This window comes from Bufo gargarizans, chromosome 10 (assembly GCF_014858855.1).
Source record: "Bufo gargarizans isolate SCDJY-AF-19 chromosome 10, ASM1485885v1, whole genome shotgun sequence".
In the NCBI taxonomy this organism is placed as follows: domain Eukaryota; kingdom Metazoa; phylum Chordata; class Amphibia; order Anura; family Bufonidae; genus Bufo; species Bufo gargarizans.
Window position 1 is genome coordinate 68,418,761 of NC_058089.1, and position 23,684 is coordinate 68,442,444.

At 42.5% G+C, this 23,684-nt stretch overlaps 1 protein-coding gene across 7 annotated transcripts in view; it reads right to left on the bottom strand.

The window, feature by feature from the left end:
- RIPOR1 (RHO family interacting cell polarization regulator 1) overlaps positions 1 to 23,684 on the bottom strand; it is a 289,814-nt gene that overhangs the window by 101,465 nt on the left and 164,665 nt on the right. For all 7 annotated transcript variants that reach the window (XM_044271143.1, XM_044271141.1, XM_044271138.1 and 4 more), the window contains 5 exons: positions 23,252 to 23,401; positions 10,614 to 10,677; positions 9,475 to 9,518; positions 7,296 to 7,421; positions 5,797 to 5,945 (listed from right to left, as the gene is read on the bottom strand). In XM_044271143.1, coding sequence (XP_044127078.1) covers positions 5,797 to 5,945; positions 7,296 to 7,421; positions 9,475 to 9,518; positions 10,614 to 10,677; positions 23,252 to 23,401 — 533 coding nt within the window. The remainder of the gene's footprint in view (positions 1 to 5,796; positions 5,946 to 7,295; positions 7,422 to 9,474; positions 9,519 to 10,613; positions 10,678 to 23,251; positions 23,402 to 23,684) is intronic.

Genomic DNA, 23,684 nt, shown 5'->3' on the forward strand with positions numbered 1-23,684 from the left:
ATATTACAAAATGAATAATTATTCTCAAATCTCATTAACAAACCCAGACTGATAAAAGCATTCATTTTTATACTTCATTTGCCTGAAAATTAATCTAAAAATCCTACCTTTTAAAGGGGTTATCCGCTTTAATTTTATCTACCCAGAGTACTCCAAACACTGCATATTATTGCCCCATATGCCTGTTTTTCAAGTCCGCACTGTACTTTATCTAGTTCCTTTAGGCTGGATGTCTGGTTGCAGAAAGGTCTGTTTTTTCCAGCTTCCTGTTGGGTTTTCCAACAAAAGCCAGCATGCTTTTGCTCTATAAATGTTTCACAGGGTTTGCTCGGCCTAGTTAGCATGGAGAGAGGAGATGTATGGGACATATCTACTGCAGAGAGAACAGTGTGAAGGTGAAGCATGGCCTAGGAAACATTACAGCGCTAAGCATGTTATTGTGCACACTACACAATACTGTACATTACACACATCTACACTGCACTAAGCTCATAAGCAGTCCCAGAAAGATACCCAAATACCTTCTTCCAAGTCTCCTTTCTCGCCATATACATTTAGTAGTGCATGATACACAAAATATTTCCCATTTTTCATTTAATTTTCCCATTTACATTTTTGAGTTGAGCAATTTGTGACTTTTGTTATTCCACAACCCCATCGTCTTTGGTTGCATTGTCCCATTAGAAAGACTTGCCCTCTACAGGATAGGAGATAAGTTACTGGTCGGGGGGGATCTGACCACTGGATCCCCTGCCAATCATGGGAATGGGTTCCTCTGTTTGAATGATCCAGTGGTCATGCATGTGCACTGCAGCTCCATTCAACTATGCTTTCTCTGGCAAACCCACAGAGTTGAATGGGACAGTAGCTTGGATGTATGGCCATCACTCCATTCAAATGGGGGAACATAATGTTCCCATGAATAACAGGGTCCTAGTGGTCAAATCCCTACTGATCGGACAATAATCCTCTATCCTGTGTGCCAATAAGACAACATCCGCCTACGCTACACAACACGCTTTTCAGGCTACCCATCAGTTCTTCTGGCCAGCTCGATTGCCAGGTCTCTCCCCATTAAAAGACTGTTTGCGACTCATGGATCTCCCATGCACAGTAGCCAACCACCTTGGCTGAGTTATGGGTCCTACTTGAAAGAGCCTGGAATGACATACCACAGGAGGATATCCAGCATTTGAATGAAGTTACCATATCAGAGGTGAAGCCTGAATAGCAGGGAGATGCTACCTAGTATTAATGAAGGTGACAGAAGCTGGCTGACAATGGCAGGATAGTTAATTGGTGCCATGACATGAAATTTCCTTATGCTTAGCACCTGCAAATGGTCCGGGCAGAGACAGGGGAGTGTAGTGAAGGGACCATCTGTGTCTGTATGGTGGACAATGGAACCGTGAGAGCTGCTCATGCTTGTCTGCAGATCAAACGATCCTTGGTGGTCTGCTTGGGCATCTGGAGCCTGTTCACCGTGAGTGTGTGCCTTCACGTAACCACTGCTCCCAACACCTTCTAACAGCTAGGTATGAACGTCTAGATAGCGGGGAATTTGTCGAGACAACTGCCCTGCTTCTCTAAATCCAATGAGGAGTCCCTGTCAACTGGGAAAAATGACAGAGTGCAACATAGTGGCATGGCTAGCAGTCAATGATCCATCACCAAGAGGTACATTACCCAAAAGTAGCCTCTGAGAGCCTTTTTATAGGGTAGCAGGGGAAGCACTTTTACACCTTCTTAAGACCCAGTGTCTAATCAGACCACACCTTTAATCATTTACTTGTCTGCCCGGGACATTTCTGCATGCTGAGTTTTGCAGCAATCTGACATTTCTATCTGGGTGTATTATTTTTTTGTATATACAGTCAGGTCCATAAATATTGGGACATAGACACAATTCTAACATTTTTGGCTCTATACACCACCACAATGGATTTGAAATGAAATGAACAAGATGTGATTTAACTGCAGACTGTCAGCTTAAATTTTAGGGTATTTACATCCAAATCAGATGAACAGTGTAGGAATTACAACAGTTTGCATATGTGCCTCCCACTTGTTAAGGAACCAAAAGTAATGGGACATAATAATCATAAATCAAACTTTCACTTTTTAATACTTGGTTGCAAATCCTTTGCAGTCAATTACAGCCTAAAGTCTGGAATGCATAGACATCACCAGACGCTGGGTTTCATCCCTGGTGATGCTCTGCCAGGCCTCTACTGCAACCGTCTTCAGTTCCTGCTTGTTCTTGGGGCATTTTCCCTTCAGTTTTGTCTTCAGCAAGTGAAATGCATGCTCAATCGGATTCCGGTCAGGTGATTGACTTAGCCATTGCATAACATTCTACTTCTTTCCCTTTAAAAACTCTTTGGTTGCTTTTGCAGTATGCTTTGGGTCATTGTCCATCTGCACTGTGAAGCGCCGTCCAAAAAGTTCTGAAGCATTTGGCTGAATATGAGCAGATAATATTGCCCGAAACACTTCAGAATTCCTCCTGCTGCTTTTGTCAGCAGTCACATCATCAATAAATACAAGAGAACCAGTTCCATTGGCAGCCATACATGCCCACGCCATTACACTACCACTACCATGCTTCACTGATGAGGTGGTATGCTTAGGATCATGAGCAGTTCCTTTCCTTCTCCATACTTTTCTCTTCCTATCACTCTGGTACAAGTTGATCTTGGTCTTATCTGTCCATAGGATGTTTGGCAAACTCTAATCTGGCCTTCCTGTTTTTGGAGGCTCACCAATGGTTTATACCTTGTGGTGAACCCTTTGTATTCACTCTGGTGAAGTTTTCTATTGATTGTTGACTTTGACACACATATACCTACCTCCTGGAGAGTGTTCTTGAATTGGCCAACTGTTGTGAAGGGTGTTTTCTTCACCAGGGGAAGAATTCTTTGGTCATCCACCACAGTTGTTTTCCATGGTCTTCTGGTGTTGCTGAGCTCACCGGTGCATTCCTTCTTTTAAGGATGTTCCAAACAGTTGTGGTTGCCACGCCTAATGTTTTTTCTATCTCTCTGATGGGTTTGTTTTGTTTATTCAGCCTAATGATGGCTTGCTTCACTGATAGTGACAGCAATTTGGATCTCATCTTGAGAGTTGACAGCAACAGATTCCAAATGCAAGTAGCACACTTGAAATGAACTCTGGACCTTTTATCTGCTCATTGTAATTGGGATAATGAGGGAATAACACACACCAGGCCATGGAACAGCTGAGAAGCCAATTGTCCCATTACTTTTGGTCCCTTAACAAGTGGGAGGCACATATGCAAACTGTTGTAATTCTTACACTGTTCACCTGATTTGGATGTAAATACCCTCAAATTAAAGATGACAGTCTGCAGTTACAGCACATCTTGTGTATTTCATTTCAAATCCATTGTGGTGGTGGTGTATATAGCCAAGAATTGTGTCGATGTCCCAATATTTATGGACCTGACTGTACATATATATATATTTTATATATGAAGCGTAAAAATGGCGGCACTGACTACAAACAGGAAAAAATGGGTGCACGCTCCAGGGGAATCGACCTCTTACCCCACTCAATATAACCAGAAAACGGACGGCATTCCAACAAGATGATAGTGAAGGGTTCCTTTAATCAACCATACGGTGCAACGTTTCGGCTCCACAGAATGAGCCGTATGGTTGATTAAAGGAACCCTTCACTATCATCTTGTTGGAGTACCGTCCGTTTTCTGTATATATATATATATATATATATATATATATCTCTATCTATCTATCTATCCATACACACACACACACACACACACACACACACACACACTACTCAAAAAGTAGAAACGATGGCCGCCAATGATGTTGGAGACTTAGGCTAGGTCTACACGACGACATTTGTTGCGCGACAAAAAGTCGCGCGACAAATAGGGCGCAACAGTTGTCGTGCGACAATTTTTATAATGGCAGTCTATGGTGTCGCACTGCAACATGCAACATGCTGCGACTGCGACGCGACAGTCGCAGAAAAATCCATCTCGAATGGATTTTCTGCGACTGTCGCGTCGCAGTCGCAGCATGTCGCATGTTGCAGTGCGACACCATAGACTGCCATTATAAAAGTTGTCGCGCGACATTGGTGCAACAAAATGTCGCGCGACAAATGTCGTCGTGTAGACCTAGCCTTAAAGGAGAGCGTTATGCATCAGCCACTGTTTGCCTTTGGTGGTGGTGTTACAGTGTAGGCAGGTGTGTCTCGTGAATACAGAACTGCCGTACTGCCACGCCTTGCCCTGTGAATATGCAGAGATCTGCCAGGCTGGCTGCACATGTCTGACTCTTCTCTTTGTTTTGGTTTGAGCTGGATCCACCTTCCCTCAGGTGTACTGGGTTGACTGTTAGGGCCGCTTCACACGAGCGGATGCCGTGCGTGGCATCCGCTCCGTGAAAGAGTGCCAAGACCCGCTGCAGACTGCAGAGGCACGGAGCGGTAACATGACTGTTAATGCTCCGTGCCTCTCTGTGATCTCTTTACTACGAAATCACAGTTGTCACTGTGATTTCGTAGTAAAGAGATCACAGAGAGGCACGGAGCATTAACAGTCATGTTACCGCTCCGTGCCTCTGCAGTCTGCAGCGGGTCTTGGCACTCTTTCACGGAGCGGATGCCACGCACGGCATCCGCTCGTGTGAAGCGGCCCTTAGCGAGGCTATTTATTCCTCCTTCTCCCAGTGGCCTGTGCGGATTATAGTTCATTCCTGTGGGCTTTGGATGTGTTGTGGATCGTCTTCTCCAGCTCAGCTCAAGATAAGTCCTCTCTGTTTCTTCTCTTGGGGTCTTTTATCTAGGCTTCTAATGAGACACTTGCTTCCTCCTGTTTGAAGAAGCAGGTCGCCTCTTCCCTTTTCCCTACTGCTTAGGGTTTTCCCTGTATAGACTTAGGCACGAGGGCATGTGCATATCCACCATAAGGGTATGCAGAAGTGCACAGCCGTATAGGGAAAGCCTTAGGGATCGCTAGGGGGTGACCCTTTTCTCCCTTGCTTTTGGGCCTAGTCAATTGTTCTGTTTGTTTTCCCTGCTTACCTACCTACCGTGACACATACACTCTGAATGGTACAGTGACAAGCCCATACTACTTGAACAACATAATTAATCCAGTCATTGTGCCTCTGCATGAACAACACAGGCCTAACTAATTTCATCTTCATGGATGACAATGAGCCAAGCTCATCAAGGTTGCAGTATTAGGGAATAGCTGCTGGAGACTAGGGCACTTCAAATGAAGTGGCCTGCACTTTCTCCAGACCTGAATCCCATTAAAAACCTACAGGATCAGCTGGGTAGCCATGTAGAGGCTAGAAACTCTGTATTGCAGAACCTCAATGACCTTGAAGAAGAGTGGGATGCCATGCCTCAGCAGACAGTAAGTCGACTTGTGAACAGCATACGACATCATTGTCAAGCTGTAATTGATGCTCAAGGCCACATGACAAGCTTGAGACATTGACATTTTTTGTGGGGGTATACCCACCACTGTTGTTGCCTTTTGTTTCAATAAATTGTTTAATATGAGGAAATCACCACTCCATGCTTCTACTTAAATGCCCTACTTTCATGATATAATATCACTGCAGCGTGAACTTTTTACGTTTTTCATAAATTTCCCCCAAAAGCCAAATAAATATATATATATATATATATATATATATATATATATATATATCTACGCCACTTAAAATGTATGCAAAACAATAGAAATTATTGAATATGACACTGGTCATCTGCTCTACTGCCTTCACTTACTTCCAATTGACCTCCAAATTTAGTTTGATTGTTCCCAAGTCATTAATATCCACTGCTACAACCTGGGGAAGAGCTGCAAAGAGGTCTTTTGTTTCGCATGAAACACTGCCTACTATGACATGGTTTGCAAGGCTCTTCAGTTCTGTGACCTGCAATAACAAGAGAGTCAATTATTTGATGTCTGAAATCTTAAATTAGTTTTTATTATGAAGCAAAGATTAAGCATACTGCTACGTGATTAAAATAATGTCGTACTCATTAGCTTTTTGATTGTTCTGCTAGGTGTTTAGGTTATGGGCGTTGCTTTAAGTAGGAAAAAACATGTAATTCTCTTATTACTTTGGTGGATTTGGTCATTTATTTAAGAAGCACTAGAGATTTGGACTAAGACTTGAGATTCATAAAACTCTCATGTTAAAATGGGAAAAACTGACTAAACGGCTCCTTTTATGGACTGTAATGACTGCAGAAAGAGTCACAATAAAACAGACATCGTACCGGTGAGCAGGTGTATGGACAGCTCTGTAGTATTCAAGTGTATAGGAAGGAGACGTCCCATAGAAGTGAATGGGACAGCTTGTAGTTACACCGACTCACCGATGCAATTTCAATGGCCAGCAGGTAAAAAAATGAAGGAACCGCAGCCTTCTCTTCAAATAGCTGATCAGCGGGAGTGCTGGGTGTCGGAACCCCGACAATCTGATATCGGTGACCTATCTTGAGGACAGGTTATCAATATTAAAATCCCAGAAAACCACTTTAAAGGGGTTATACCATCATAATGATCACTGTTAAATCTGTTAATGATTTGACAGTGATCATTTTTGTAAATATACTTTATTAACAAATTCCCACCGATTAGGATAAAATTCATCCCCACTTACCTTATTGTTGTGACTCGGTCTCGCCTGGTTACGACCACCGCTCTTCTCCAAAATCCCGATGGTCGCGCTTGCCCAGAAGACTCCTTTTCTCCCGGCCGGGCCGCTCGCTGTTCTGAACGTGCACTCTGCCGCGCATGCGCGACGGTGACTTCTTCCCGGCCAGAATAGTACAGAGCTGCGTACGCACACGCAGTCTCTGTACTATACTGGGCAGGAATAAGTCACCATTGCGCATGCGCGGCGGCGTGCGCATTCAGTCCAGCGCACGGCCGGGAGAAGACTTCAATCAAGATGAAGCCCGTCCCCAGCCAGAATCCAGGAAGTGAACGCACGGTGGCAGCAGATAAGTTTAAAAACGCCCTTTAAGTGCAGCCCTTTGAACAGTTATCAGTGACTGATACAGTGAATGCTAATTCATCATAGATTACCTCCCTATGTATAACTCTGAAAAAGCAGACGTATAAATTACAAGTTTTATTGAATCTTTTCCTACAAAATTATTTATCAGTCTGCTTAGCTGCTGTATAACATGTTGCCCGCAGATTGCACTGCATTCTGTGGCGAATGGTTCTTTATTTCTGTATACCTAGATCATGAAAGAATGATTCTGCATACCTTTATAGAAAGGAACTCCGTGATTAGTGGAAGAAATACCATGTCCTCACTGTCCCAAACCTGCTTTCCATTTACTTCAATGCGTCCCTTTAATTTCCAGCGTTGCCGGCCATACTTCATAAAAATCTAAATATAAAAATCGAACATTAAATGAACAGATTATAGCAAACATGAGCAACTGTGTGGCTAAAACAGTCATTAGTCTTCCCCTCACTAAACGCCCCCCTTCAGTCTGTCCTAAATGCAGCCGTCAGGCTCATCTATGTGTGCACTAGTTCTATAGATAATTCAAACCTCTCACTCTCGTCTTCAAGACTTCTTAAGCTGCACCTGCTCTCTGGAATGCACTGCCCCAGGCAATCAGATTAAGTCCTAAGGCTTCATTCACACTTCCGTGAACACGGTCCGTGAGATACCGGACTGGCATGCTTCTTAGTGCAGGAGCGCACGGCATCATTGGTTGCTTCGTGCCGCCACTGCTGTTCAGTAATACACTCTTATAGATCATATGAGTATTACTGTACTGCAGCGGGAAAAAGCGCATGCCGTCATAGCAACCAATGATGCCGTGCGCTCCTGCACTAAGGCCTCTTTCACACTTGCGTTGTCCGGATCCGGCGTGTACTCCACTTGCCGGAATTACACGCCGGATCCGGAAAAACGCAAGTGTACTGAAAGCATTTGAAGACGGATCCGTCTTCAAAATGCATTCAGTGTTACTATGGCAGCCAGAACACTATTAAAGTCCTGGTTGCCATAGTAGTAGTGGGGAGCGGGGGAGCAGTATACTTACAGTCCGTGCGGCTCCCGGGGCGCTCCAGAATGACGTCAGAGCGCCCCATGCGCATGGATGACGTGCCATGCAATAACGTGATCCATGCGCTTGGGGACGCCCTGACGTCACTCTGGAGCGCCCCGGGAGCCGCACGGATGGTAAGTATACTGCTCCCCCGCTCCCCACTACACTTTACCATGGCTGCCAGGACTTTAGCGTCCCGGCAGCCATGGTAACCATTCAGAAAAGGCTAAACGTCGTATCCGGCAATGCGCCGAAACAACGTTTAGCTTAAGGCCGGATCCGGATCAATGCCTTTCAATGGGCATTAATTCCGGATCCGGCCTTATGGCAAGTCTTCAGGATTTTTGGCCGGAGCAAAAAGCGCAGCATGCTGCGGTATTTTCTCCGGCCAAAAAATGTTCTGTTCCAGAACTGAAGACATCCTGATGCATCCTGAATGGATTTCACTCCATTCAGAATGCATTAGGATAAAACTGATCAGGATTCTTCCGGCATAGAGCCCCGACGACGGAACTCTATGCCGGAAGAAAAGAACGCAAGTGTGAAAGAGCCCTAAGCAGCATGCCAGTCCGGTATCTCACGGTAGCCTTACCTTCAAACATGTCTTCAAAACACATCTTAGTTCTTATCATGCTCCTTAAATGGACACTTCCCCGTTAATCCCCACCCCTCAACCTTCAGAAACCAACTCCCTCTTCTGGCAGTAATCCCTACATGCAGCGCTGCCTGCACTACACCATTTACTAAACAATGGCTGGAAGACTATAGAAAACAGCCAATTTTACCTTTTCAGTCACCCCAATTTCCTCATAGATTGTAAGCTCACTCCTGGTGTTTCAATGATATATTAACCTGTAATCATGCGAGGTCTATTTTGATTTGTACATGTACGCTCTGAATTGTAAAGCACCACAGAATATGGCAGCACTATATAAATAAAGATTATTAGATGTAATAATGTTTGGAAACTGATCCCAGTTCTGGTACCCACACCAGAGGGCAGGACAAAAAAACAAAACGCTGTAGGGTGTAATGGAGAGAGCCGCGCACATCTGGAGGTAGCGCGCCATAAGGTCTTCTAAGCAGTCGCTGCTGGCAGACATGTACTGCATTAGAGGGGATCACAGGTTACATTGTTTTTGATGGGAAAAAGATTGCTACAGGCAGCACCATTTTTCCCACCAAATGGACAGACAACTAGGCAGAACAAGACATCGATCAGGGACTGCTGGCATCTAACCTGTAATAAATCTGGCAGAACCTTGCAGCTTCTGCTAGAAATGGAGGCCACAACATACAATCTTTTAACTAATTACCCCATAAACTCAGTATTTACCAACTACTGTAAGCATAAATGCATTCGTTTATTTCCAGCCTTACCTCATATTGATCTCCAGCACACAACCTTGCAAATCCCGCAAGCCCTAAATTAGGGGAACAAAAAATTAAAATTAAAATTTTAAAAAAGTTCCCCTCCCCCATCCACCGGGGTGCAGGGACAACAGGGCTACCACCAGGAACTTCAGGGTCCCATACAGGCAAACCCTGCACATCACTGTTTGCCGGAAGAGGGCCAGATCGGCGGTGCAGGAGGAAGGGTGGAAACAGTGCCTTCCTACCAGGATAACATTAGTATGGTAATCTTAACTTCCAGCTAGTGGGTCTCAAAAATACGGAACACTCTGTGCCAAACCTCTAACCACATTCCCACACAATGCAGACTAATCATCGCAGAACAAGGCACACACACAGGGTCCTATACTCCAGTCACACCAAAGCTGCATTAACAATTATTTCCTGAAGGCTCTCAGTTTGCAAGACCATGCATTTCCTCTCTATTGCCCCTGTTATATATGGTTGTCCTAATGAAAACTGTATATATGGTCTGGAGCCTGTATGTGTGAGTGTGTGAAATTATATATATGTATATATCGCAATTTTTTGCTACAGTTTTTTTATTTATTTTTTAAAGGGAACGTGTCACCATAAAAATGCTATGTAAGCTACTGGGTCCATGTTATGGAGCAGGAGGAGCTGAGCCAATTAATTTAGTAAATCCTGCACAAAACTGTACAAATTTGATTTTGCTGCAATAATACTGACTTGCAGTATAACGCCAGCAAGGGAACTGGAGTAGATTCAGGCCAGCGGTGGATATGCTGACGATAAGTAGGGGCGGCGCCTCTTTATAACTTCGGCGGATCCACCGCCAGTTATAGGGGTTTTAAAACGTCAATCTTAATAAGTGACCCCCTTATTCCCTATCCATATAATAGGGGATAAGTGTCTAATCAGTGAAGGTCCAACCACTGAAGCTCTCATCGATCACGAGAAGGGGAAGCCGAGTATTTCCCCAACGGCTGGACCCCAACCAATCACATACCGTACTTCTCCCCACAGGATAGGAAATAAGTGTTTTTTGTGGGACAACCCCTTTAATGTCAAAACTGGCTGAAGCAGTAAGTGTTTAATACAGCAATGTGCATGAGCCCTGAACTATCAACTGTTTCAATACTCACCCTTCATTTTAATGCGAAATTCTCCCAGCTGACTTTCAAGTTCATTCTCTAGTACACACATGTTCTGTTCAAAAATAAAAGATAATTAGCAATAACATATGGTCCATGTTCAGCAGGGCCAAATTCAGACCGTCCTGTGTAATGTAATGTATTAATGTATTTCTGGCTGCACGCCATATTTATGAATCATCCAACTAAACGCGAGGAACTGCCTGCCAGAATCCAACAACGCAAGTGTGAAAGTACCCTAACAGATCTATGAATAGGAGAGGGGATCAAAAGATCCCATGTACTAGGCCCCTAAGGGGTCTAATAGTTATAAAAAAAAAACTAAAAAAAACACTCCAACATATTTAAAAAAAGTTTAAATCGCCCCTTTTTATAATTTTACATATAAGGATATATAACATTAAATATATCATTAAAAAAAAACATACATATTAGGCATCGCTGTGTCCGAAAATGTCTGAATTATTAAAATAAACAAAAAAAGAAAATTCCTGTACGGTGAACGCCGTAACTGAAAACAAACGAAAAACACGCAATTCACCTTTTTTTGTAATTGTGTCCCCCAAAAAAGATTTATAACAGTGATCAAAAAGACGTATATACACAAACACCAGAAAAATAGTACCAATAAAAATACAGTTCATTCCGAAAAAAAAGCCCCAAAATATAAAATATGGCAATGCAAAGAATTTTTTTTTTTTTTTTTAATGTAGTAAAAAAACCTATACAGGTTTGCAATCGCTGCATTCGTATGGAGCCGCAGAATAATGACGTCAGGTCATTTTTAGCACACAGTAAATGCTGTGATGTCAAAACCCCAGAAAACTTGGCGGACTTTTTTTTTCTTTGCCAAAACACTATTTTTTTTCTCCCGTTTTCCAAAACAAGATATGGTAAATTAAATGGTGGCATTAAAAAATGCATCATGTCCCACAAAAAAATAAGCCCTCATATAGATATGTGAACGGAAAAATAAAAAAATTATGGTTATTGGAACGTAGGAAGAAGAATCCAAAATGCAAAAATGAAAATCGACCTGGACCTCCAAGGGATTAGATTTGTCTACAGACCGTGAGAAGTCTTTTTTGTGGGCAAGCTGTAGTGTTTTATTGGTATCATTTTGCGGTACATAAGACTTTTTATCACCTTCTATTCAATTTTTTAAAGGGTAACGTGATGATTATTTTTTTTTTGACATTTTTGTAGTTCAGGCACTGTTCACAATTTTTTTTATACGTTAGGAATTATTTACATTTTTATGTTTATTTTTACAAACATTGCTTGTGCCATAGACTGCAATAGAATACTACTGTAGTGTATGGGATTTTTACTGGCTGTCAAGCCCTCAGCAGGCAAGGAATAACAGACAGTTTGCTATGCCAGGCCTTAAAACCTTCACAAGGTCCCAGGCTGTCATAGCAACCGAACAAAGTCAGAGGACAGAGGGAGCCCCCTCCATCTAACCGCTCAGATATTGGGGTTGCTACTGGGGAAAAGGGGGGGGGAATTACATGACCAGAGTCCAAAATCGCTGATCCTGGTGACTGCATTCGAATGTGAGCTACACTACACAGCCAAAACTCACTGTGCAGGCAGCAGGCTCAGCTCGTGAACCTACTCCATACAGAGCACCAACAACGTACAGTTACATTGTGGTGTGTGTAAAGGTCGACAAAACCACAACAAATTGCTTCCTGGGGAAAGGTACAGATGCACCAGTATTGGTACAGACACATTTTCAGATATGGACTTAATTTATGCTACAATAATATCATAAGAAAATCACCTATTTCTTAAAGTAAAATCAAATTTAATGTTAAAAGGGTAAGTTCACTTAAAAGGGGTTGTCTCACCTTAGGGTACTTTCAGACTTGCGGCAGAGGATTCCAGCAGGCAGTACAGTCGCTGGAACGGCTTGCCGGATCCGTCAAAACGTATGCAAACTGATCCTGATAAGTCTGACAAATGCATTGAAATGCTGGATCTGTCTTTTCGGTGTCATCCAAAAAAACTGATCCGGCATTTATTTATTTTTAATTTTTTTTGCGGTCTGAGCATGCGCAGACCGCAAAAACTGATTAGTTTTGCCGGAACACTTGGGCCAGATCCGGCATTAAATGTATGTCAATGGAAAAAAATAATAATGCTTGATCCAGCATTCAGGCAAGTGTTCCGGAATTCTGGATGGCGATAAAACCGCAGCATGCTGCGGTATTATTTCCGTCCTGATAAGGCAAAAAGACTCAACTGAAGACATCCTGATGCATCCTGAACGGATTGCTCTGCATTCAGAATGCATTAGGATAAAACTGATCAGTTCTTTTCCGGTATTGAGCCCCTAGGACAGAACTCCATGCCGGAAAAGAATAACGCTAGTGTGAAAGTACCCTTAGCAAGGTGACTTGATCATGTAGAGAAAGTGAATACATGCAACTAACTTATGTACTGTTGTTATCCATATTGCTTCCTTAGCTGACTAGATTCATATTTTCACCACATTATATACTGCTCGTTTCCATAGTTATGACCATGCAATCCATCAGTGGTGGTCTTGCTTGCACACTATAGGAAAAAGCACAGGCCTCTCTGGTGGCCAGGATTGTGGGAGCGCACATAGGCTAGTGATTTTTCCTATAGAGTGCAAGTGTCACGGTCCCTAGGGTGACTGAGGTCAGGAAATCAAAGAGATTGGCTGAGCGTGGCGGAATCTAACATCCTCCTTGATTTCTTTTGATTGTGTTGATAGGGTTAATGACCACTTCCCTTTTCTCAGCTGTTGCTCAGTGGTCATCACTTCTACCCTTTATAGTCTGACCCCACCCTTCTGACTATGAAGTAGATAGCTTCATTTGGGTTTGGCTGAGCTGGTGTGATGTTGTCTCTGGTGTTCTTGTTCTTTCATCTCTAGTTAAGTGTAGCGTTTGTTTGCATTTGTTATATTTCCTGTTGTTGTATCTGGGCCTGAGACAGAGAAATCCATTCGTCCATCTGGGGAGGAATTGGTTGTCTCTGGTCCTAAGCCTATTCCAGGGCATTATAGGGAAATCAGAGCCTAGTTATCCTGCAAATGAATATTTCTACCTTCAAGGTCTATTCATATTGATAGGTAGTCAGAGCCTGGATTAAGGTTGTCTGGGAGTTGACCTGTTTCTTCCATAGTTTCCAGGCCCAGTTACTGTTCCCCTCCCCTCCTGTGTTCAGTGTTGAGTCTTCTTTATGATGACCCGGATCAAAGCTTTTAGGCTGAGACAAAGTTACGTGGTTTACAGCAGGGAGAATGCTCCGCGGAAATCTATTGCTCTGAATTTAGGAGATGGGCTATGGATATAGAGTGGAATGATCCTGCGCTCCGTAGCCAGTTCTGTCAGGGTCTATCTGAGAGGCTGCAGGACACGTTGGCCTTTCATGAAAAACCTGAATCATTGGAAGCAGCTATGTCCCTTTCTGTATGTCTGGATAGAAGCCTGGGTCTGGATCTAAGGGTGTAAGTCGTACTATCGACTGGCAAGCGAGACAGATTCTTAATTGGAGTGATTTTTGCATGGACAACTGTCTTAATTGGTCTTTCTCTGTGGTCACCACTAAAACTGTTCCCTCATTCATTTCCGCATTTTCTGATGTGGTTCCTGAGTGTGGTAACCAGGAGTTTCCCCTGCAACAGGAGTATGATTGTCCCGTCAATCTTATTCCTGGAGCTAAACTGGCCAAATCTCGGTTGTATAATCTTTCGGAGCTCAAAAGAAAGTCTATGCGAGAGTATATCACCGAGAGCTTAGTGAAGGGTCATATCAGACCATCCAAATCCCCAGTGGCTGCTGTTTTTTGTTTTTTTTAAACAAAGATGGTACCCTTAGACCATGTCTGGACTTCCGTGAGCTCAACTGTATTTCCGTCTGTGATCCTTACCCCCTTCCTTTGATTCCGGATTTGTTTAGTCAGATTGTCGGTGCCAAGGTGTTCTCTAAATTGGACCTGAGGGAAGCATATAATCTGGTAAGGGTCAGGGAGGGGGATGAGTGGAAGACCGCATTTAATACCCCCGAGGGTCATTTTGAAAACCTGGTCATGCCCTTTGGGTTAAACACTCCAGCGGTTTTTCAACACTTTATCAATGACATCTTTCATCATCTGGTGGGGAGATGTTGTTGTTGTATATCTGGATGACATACTAATTTATTCTCGAGACATGGAAACTCAAAAGGATCATGTGAGACAGGTGTTACAGATCCTAAGAGAGAATACATTATATGCGAAGATGGAAAAATTTGTTTTTGCTGTTCAGGAAGTGCAATTTCTGGGTTACCTGCTCTCATTCCCAAGTTTTAATATGGATCCCGAGAAAGTCCATGAGGTCTTAGACTGGGATCGACCCGAAAATCTGAACACGCTTATGCGGTTTTTGGGAATCACCAACTACTACCGTAAATTCATCTTGAACTATTAAACTGTGGTTAAACCTTTAACAGACATGACTAGGAAGGGGGTCGATTTCTCTGTTTGGTCTGAGGTGGCATTACAAGCCTTTTCTGCTGTGAAGGAATGTTTTGCTTCAGCCCCTATTCTGGTGCAACCGGACATGTCTCAGCCATTCAATGTAGAGGTTAACACATCCGAGTTAGGGGTGGGAGCAGTTTTATCGCATGGTCCTTCAACCAGTAAATGGTGCCCATGTGCTTTTTTTTTTCCTCTAAAAAAAAACAAAAAACCTTGACTGCTGAAAGAAATTATGACGTGGGTAATAGGGAATTGCTGGCCATTAAGTTGGCTTTTGAAGAATGGTGCCATTGGTTGGAAGGAGCAATTCATCGTATTACGGTAATTACTGATCACAAAAATCTGGCTTACCTGGAGTCGGCTAAACGACTGAACCCAAGGCAGGCCAGATGGTCGCTGTTTTTCACCAGATTTAACTTCATTGTCACCTACCGCCCTGGGGTTAAGAACGCCAAGGCGGATGCTTTATCGTGCAGCTTTCCTGGAGGGGGTGATTCTAAAGATCCTTGTCCTATTTTATCTGAAGAGGTAGTCATATCTGCCCTATATTATCCTGATCTTAAGGCTATGGTGTTGGAGGCCCAAGAGGATGCACCAGACTTGTCTTCCAGGGAAATTGTTTGTTCCTTCAGACTTGCATCATAAGGTATTTGAGGAACATCACTGTACCGTCTTGGCTGGACACCCTGGGGGTAGATCCATCGTCAATCTCATCTCGCGATGATTTTTGTGGCCGGGGCTGCGCAAGTGTGTTGAGGACTATGTCAGCCTGTTGTACCTGTGCTCGTGCTAAGGTGACACATACTTGGCCTTCTGGATCTCTTCTTCCATTACCCATCTCGTCCAGACCTTTGTTCATGGACTTTATCACGGATTTACCAAATTCTTCGGGAAAAAACGTGATCCTGGTGGTAATTGCTCGGTTTAGCAAAATAACGCATTTTATAGCAGTGCATGCTCTACCTGATGCCAAAACTCTTGCACAGGTGTTTGTCGATAACACCGTGAAACTACATGGCATTCCTTCTGATGTGGTGTCTGACTGGGGGTACTCAGTTTGTTTTCAGATTCTGGAAAGCGTTCTGTACTTAACTGGGGGTACAATTGTCCTTTTCTTCGGCTTTTCATGCTCAGTCGAACGGACAGACGGAGCGCACCAATCAGAATCTGGAGACTTAAATGAGATGTTTTGTTTCGGAGAACCAGGAGGAGTGGTAGTAATTCTTGTCGTTAGCGGAGTTTGCCATTAATAAACGTAGACAGGAGTCCACTGATAAGTTGCGTTTTTTGGGGGCATATGGATTCCATATGCAGTTTGACACATTTTCTGGTTCTCAAACTTCCGGTATTCCTGAGGAGGAACGATTTTCCTCTTTGTCTTCGATTTGGTGGAAAATTCAAAATAACCTGAAAAAGATGGGCAACAGGTATAAGCGTGTAGCTGACAGGAGACGTATCAATGACTGAAAGTGGGTGATGCTGTGGCGCCATCCACAAGAAACATTAAGCTTAAGGTACCTTCTTGGAAGTTGGGCCCAAGATTTATTGGTCCATATAAGATCACTGCCATTGTTAACCCTGTAGCCTTCAGTCTTGAACTTCCTTAGGCTTTGAACATTCATAACGTATTTCATAAGTCGCCGTGGAAGAAATTTGTCAAACCTTATGTACTACTACTGTTGAGCCGTCCTAGTTGCCGCCCACTCCTGTTATGGTGGACAGTAATTTAGAATTTCAAATACGCAGGATTGTGGACTCCAGAGTTCTCCATAGATCCCTACAGTATCTCGTCCACTGGAAGGGTTACGGACCAGAGGAGAGGATGTGGGTTCCAGCGGCTGATGTAAATGCGAATCGTCTGGTGAAAGCCTTTCACAGAGCCCATACTGATAAGGTTGGTCCTCAAGGAGATTGGCTGAGCGTGGAGGAATCTAACAGCCTCCTTGATTCAGTGTTGATAGGGTTAATGACCACTTCCCTTTTCTCAGCTGTTGCTCAGTGGTCATCACTTCTACCCTATATAGTCTGACCCCACCCTTCTGACTATGCAGTAGATATCTTCATTTGGGTTTGGCTGAGCTCATGTGAGGTAGTCTCTGGTGTTCCTATTCTTTCATCGCTACAAGAGTTTGTATTTGTTATATTCCCTGTTGTTGTATCTGGGCCTGAGACAGGCTTCCATTCGTCCATCTGGGGAGGAATAGGTTTTCTCTGGTCCTAAATCTATTCCAGGGCATTATAAGGAAATCAGGGCCTAGGTATTCTGCATATGAATATTTCTACCTTCAAGGTCTATTCATATTGATAGGTAGTCAGGGCCCGGATTAGGGTTGTCTAGGAGGTGAACTGTTTCTTCCCTAGTTTCCAGGCTCAGTTACTGTTCCCCTTCCCGCCTGTGTTCAGTGTGGAGTTTCCACCCGGACACTGATCATCACAGCAAGCACAGCCACTGCTGCTGGATTGCAGGGTGGTCGTAACCATGGAAATGAGCAGTGTATAACTGATGGTAAAATTAATCTAGCCAGCCAGGGAGGCAATATAGATAATACATTAGCAAGTACATTGTATTAACTTCCTGTACATAATAAATGCTATTTGCTCACGTGAAACAACCTCTTTAAGCCAGTGGGCCCACATTGACTAAATAGTTAAAAGATTAGGTGCACGACTGTGGTGGATGCAAACAGGAACATCTGACTAACCCTCACACTGATGTTAAAAATGAGACATTAGCCAATATATCCTTATAGTAACCACCTCCCGTCCGCACGTTGACTATAAACGTCCGGGAGGAGGTTTCCTATCTCTGAATGGACGTTTCTGAACGTCCATTCAGAGATCGCAGCTGCACGCTGATCGTGCAGCTGCAGATCGGGTTGCCCGCTGTCACTGACAGCAGGGCAACCCTTAGAGAATAAAGGGACAGTTGCCAGGTGTCCCTGCCTTCTAGATCACTGTATACACAGGGCTCACCAAGCCCTGTGTATACAGTGCAGGAAGCGCTATACGCTTCATGTTCTGGCCCGACTCAGTCTTTCACAGACCTCGATCAGCCCTGCACTGAGGCTGTACAGCGCCGTATACCGCTGTATAGCCCCTCTCTCTGGGGAAGTATTTCCCCTGTAACTGGGGCTACTATATAAGTCCCAGTTACAGGAGAAATCAATAGTGAAAAAAGTAGTTAAATGTATGACCTTATGGGGGACACAAAGTGTTAAAAAAAAATTTTTTTTTTTACATGTAATAAAAAATAAAAAAAAGAATAAAAAAAATGCTAAAAATAGAAAAAATATAAATAAAATAGAAACATTTAGTATAGCCGTTTCCGTGACAGTCGGCTCTATACATATATCACATGATCCATCCAGTCCAATAAACACCATAAATAAAAAATTAAAATAGTGTCAAAAAAAGCAATTTTTGTCACCCATCAGAAAAAGTGCAACACCAAGTGATCAATTATCCCGCAAATAATGAGCCCCTACATAAGAAAATAATTTAAAAAATTAAACTATAGTTCTCAGAACATGGACATAAAAAAAAATGCCATTATTGTGTAAAACTTAAATAAGAAAAAGTATACATATTTGGTATCGCCACGTCCGTAACGATCTGCTCTATAAAAATGTCACATGACCTAACCCCTCAGGTGAATGCTGTAAAAATAAATAAATAAAAACCATGCAACCAATTTTTTGGTCACCTTGGCCCATAAAGTGTTATAAGAAATGATCAAAAAATCATATGTACCCAAAAATAGTACCAATAAAACTGGCACCTTATCCGCTTGTTTCCAAAATGGGGTCACATTTTGTGGGAGTTTCTACTGTAAGGGTGCATCAGGGGGGCTTCAAATGGGAAATGGCATCTAAAAAACAGTTAAGCAAAAAACAGTTAAGCAAAATCTGCCTTGCAAAAACCACATGGCGCTCCTTTTCTTCTGCGCCCTACCGTGTGCCCATACAGCAGTTTATGACCACATGTGGGGTGTTTCTGTAAACAGCAGAATCAGGGTAATAAAAATTTAGTTTTGTTTGGCTGTTAACCCCCGATGTGATAAAGAAAAAAAATGGATCAAATGGAAAACCTGCCAAAAAAGTGAAATTTAACTCAATTTTTCCTTTAATTCTTGTGGAACGCCTAAAGGGTTAACAAAGTTTGCAAAATCAGTTTTAAGTAACTTGAGGGGTGTAGTTTCTACAATGGGGTCATTTATGGGGGTATCCACTATGTAAGCCCCACAAAGTGACTTCAGACCTGAACTGGTCCTTAAAAAGTGGATTTTGGCAATTTTCTTAAAAATGTTAAGAATTGCTTCTAAAATTCTAAGCCTTCTAACGTTCTAAAAAAATAAATAAAAATATTGACATTTCCAAAATGATGCCAACATAAAGTAGACATATGGAGAATGTTAAGGAATAAATATTTTCTGTTTTAAGAGCAGAGAAATAGAATTTTTCATAAATAAAAGGTGAAATATATTGACGCAAATTTATGACGATCATGAAGTACGATGTGTCACGAGAAAATCTCTCATTTAAATCGGGCCCACATTGACCAATTAGTTTATGCCATAAAATTGTCTTAAATGTCACTATAATGTCAGCCCTTGGTGCACATTCTCCTACTAGGGTGGACACACATGATCCGTTCCATCCTTCAACTGCCATCTGCTGTATCTACTATTAGATACAGCTACAGGGAGAGAGTTGCAGCAGAAAGGATAAGCCCCCTGAGCTGCCAGCCTGAAATGAATCTAACACAATTGGAGCAATGAATGGGGAGAGCACTGTATGGATACGAGGTACAGGGAGGTTGTAGCTTTGTTAGGCTACCTGCAAACCGCATAATATAATAATGTATCAGTAAAATGTATGAGAGAAGACAAATCTCAGGTACACTTTGCTTTTTGCTTCTGTGCCCAATTTGGACTTCAGTGCAGATTTTGAAATTTCGCAATGGAAACCTTCATCAAATCTGCAACAAAAACGGCAAGTGTTAAAATCTGTGCAACCGAGTGCAGGCAGCCTTGGAAAGAGATTTTCATGTACTATTTTATGTCCAATTTTCATTTTTTACATCAATCATCGCATAACCTCTAAAAGTCAGTATTTTGCTGCCATGTCAAAATTTCCAACTTATGAACAAAGTTGTTTTACGATTTGCACATTTTCCAGCACATTTACTAACGGGAAGAAGCTAAAAAAAAAAAAAAAAAAAAGGTATGAAACCAGGAGACCTGGTTTAGGGTGTTTTGGGGGTGGAAATAAATGAAATTCTGGCATGTTTTGGGGGTTTTGTTTTTACAGCATGAGGCTACATGCACACAACCGTATGCGCTTTGCGGCCCGCAAATTGCGGATCCGCAAAGTATGCCATCATTTTTTATTTTTTTTTGGCGGATCCATTGTAACAATGCCTAAAATGGACAAGAATAGGACATGTTCCATTTTTTGCAGGGCTATGGAACGGACATAGTGATGCAGACAGCACACGTTGTGCTGTCCTCATTTTTAGCGGACCCATTGAAATGAATCCGCAAAAAAACAGACCGAAACAAACAATGTTCTTGTGCATGTGTCCTAACTCTGCTTTAACAGAGTCAGTGTTTGGTCAGTGATTTGCATCAGTGATCATGAGCCAAAACCATGGGTGAAGCCTACACAGAGATAAGGTATAATGGATAGATTTGCTCGTGTTGTGTTTTTTGCACACAATCACTGATGGAAAACACTGACTACATGAAAGTGGCCTTAAACGGGTTGTCAAAGTTATTTTTTTGTTTTTTGTATGTTTCTAACTAAGCAAATGTAAGGGGTTTTCAATTCACTTCCTTAAACTACAGTGGTCCTGTTCTCCTAGTTAGCTGAGCGTCACATGACCTGTGATGGCGGCTTCTTTCCCAGCTCTGTGCACAGAACGTCACTGTGGGCTGTGCTGGTTGGAGCAACAGGTCACACCCCCTGCAGTGCCCGATCTGCTGTCTGCCCTGTATCTCCACCACCACTGGATGCAAAGTTTAACCCCTTCTACCAGAAGCAACACAGATCCTCCCTCCTCACCCCCTGCAAACACAGAGCTGGAGAGGAGTTCTGTACTCTTCTGCTGGCTGTGAAGACGTGTCTGAAGAGCATGGCACAAAAACAGGTAGTAGTTTATCCTGTGTGCATCTGCAATGTCGCTGTACCGTACAGCTGGGACTTGTAGGTCCACAAACAGAGCAATGGGAAGGAAAGGCAGTCTTTGTTGACACCCACAAATATTCATGAGGAAAACCTCAGCGCCCCCACAGCTCTGCAACTGCATGTCAACAAAGGGCCAGAACAGAACTAGGGAAATGAGAAAATTGTTGACCATCCGATTTACAGTGCTTTATTTTTTTTATATATAACTCAGATGACCCCTTTAACAGTGTGGTTAATCCATGATGATTTCATTATGATGGTACCCATGAGCCACCTCGTCAATGGTAGGGGCCCAACACACGTTTGATCAAAAATGTGCGCAAAGAGCTTCCTTCTTTCATGTATAGTCATGTATAAGTAGGTATAGTACCACCGTAATACAAAATAATCTCTAATCCCTAGTTCTATTGTTTTCATATATAACAGTGTGCTGCCATAAGTATTTTGTTTGCTGTCTACACGTTAGCTTTATGGTTGCACACCTATGAATTTGGAAGTGCCCGTCTAAGTTTGCTTGCAGCACTTTATTATGCTGGTCATTTAGATTACAACTAGACCAAGTTTATGGCAATTATTTTTATGATTTACTACAATACTTTAGAGAAAATATTTTTTATCTTAATGTTCTATATGCAGTTTTATAGATACTTTTTTGGGCGTAACACAACTTTTGCTCACTATTTTCTTCTTTTGGGTGGTGGAATAAACAGAACAGCAATTCTAACATTGTTTTTCATACTTTTAAATGTTTATTATGTGGGGTACTTAATGTTACACTGTACATACATAATGTGTTACATAATGTGCCACTGATACCAAGTCTGTGTAGTTTTTAACTTTTTTTTAACATTTAAAATATTCCTCCATAACTGACTTTTTTTCTTTTTACTCAGGATTTTTTTATTAAATTTTATATAAATCTCTGTTGTTCTTTTTCCAATCTCACTAAATGACTAAACCATGTAATCATTTGATTACTTCTATAAAGCACTGCAATACTTCTGCATTGCATTGAATTATATCAATTAGTATTACACAGAGAAGCCGAAAAAGGTAGGGGCTAATAGGCTCATATCCATGGCATTCCTTTTCCCAGGTCACCCAGCCAACCCATCAGCACTGGGGCACCAATTTGATGGCAAAGGGAGATTCTTCAGTATTCACCAAGGCATCTAAGAGGTTACACGGGCCCAGGAACTGTTCTAGAATGGTCCCTTTAAAGGGACCAATATTAAAGACAATTATTGGGAACTAAAACATTCCTGATAATTATTTAAACGTTCACAGAGATTAAACTGGATCCCCGTTGTTTGGGAACAAACGAGCAATCACTTGTCCACATAGAGAAACATTGTTTCTGGGTAGCAGATTCCGGTCTTATAGGGGACAATTCCTTTTTTTTATTGGGGAGGATCTGCTGCTCAGAAACAATGATTTTTGGTGCAGGCTAAAAGACACAGACTTGAAATGAGCATTTGTTAATTCATTTTGTTATCACTGGCACCTTTAGGGCTCATGCACGCGGCCTGCAATATGTGGGTACTGGCCAAGTGTTCACCGCATCATGTATGTGGACCCATTCACTTGAATAGGTCCGCAAACTAGAAGGTCCGATGCGGAACAGAGGCACAGAACCCCACGGGTTCTCTCCGTGCCTCCGCACTGCAAAAAAATAGAACATGTTCTATTTTTCGTGGTGCGGAAGGATCAGAGACCCATTTAAGTCGAATGGGTCTGGATCCATCTGCGCAATCCGCACGGATGTTGCCCATGCACGGAATTGCCGAGCAACAGCTGTGTGCATGAGCCCTTAAATGGACTAATTATGGGGAATGAGAGCTTCTACAAAATGGTCCGATTATCGTGCCATGTACCTTTACATTAGAATAATGTTGTTATGCTATGCTGTAATGCCTTTACAGATATAGATGCAGATAATATATAGCTCACCTCTGTATATTCTTTGTATCCTTTTCCAGCTTCTGTCATGCTCTCACGGGCCTCTTTACTACTTGGAGAGGAGGAAAAAGCCCTAACCATATTATGTGCGCCATCCCTCAATCTACGCTGGATACAGTATGCTTCATATAACTCATCTATCTGAAAAAGATAAAGACATAATGTGGAGTTAATACACAAACCAAGAATATGTAATATATTTGCTTATAATATAATATATATCTATATATTTTATATATCCTATCCCATAATAAAAGCGCTGTGTAAGTGCACAATGTCCGTGTGTGTGTACCCAGTTTTGAACTGGGCATAAGCGGCGGGGCAACCAATCAGCCGACGACGCCCACACCAGTGCAGATCCAGTAAGATTCAGTGGAGGGAATACAAAGCGAGCAGTCAGGACCTGGGAACAGATAACAGTGTG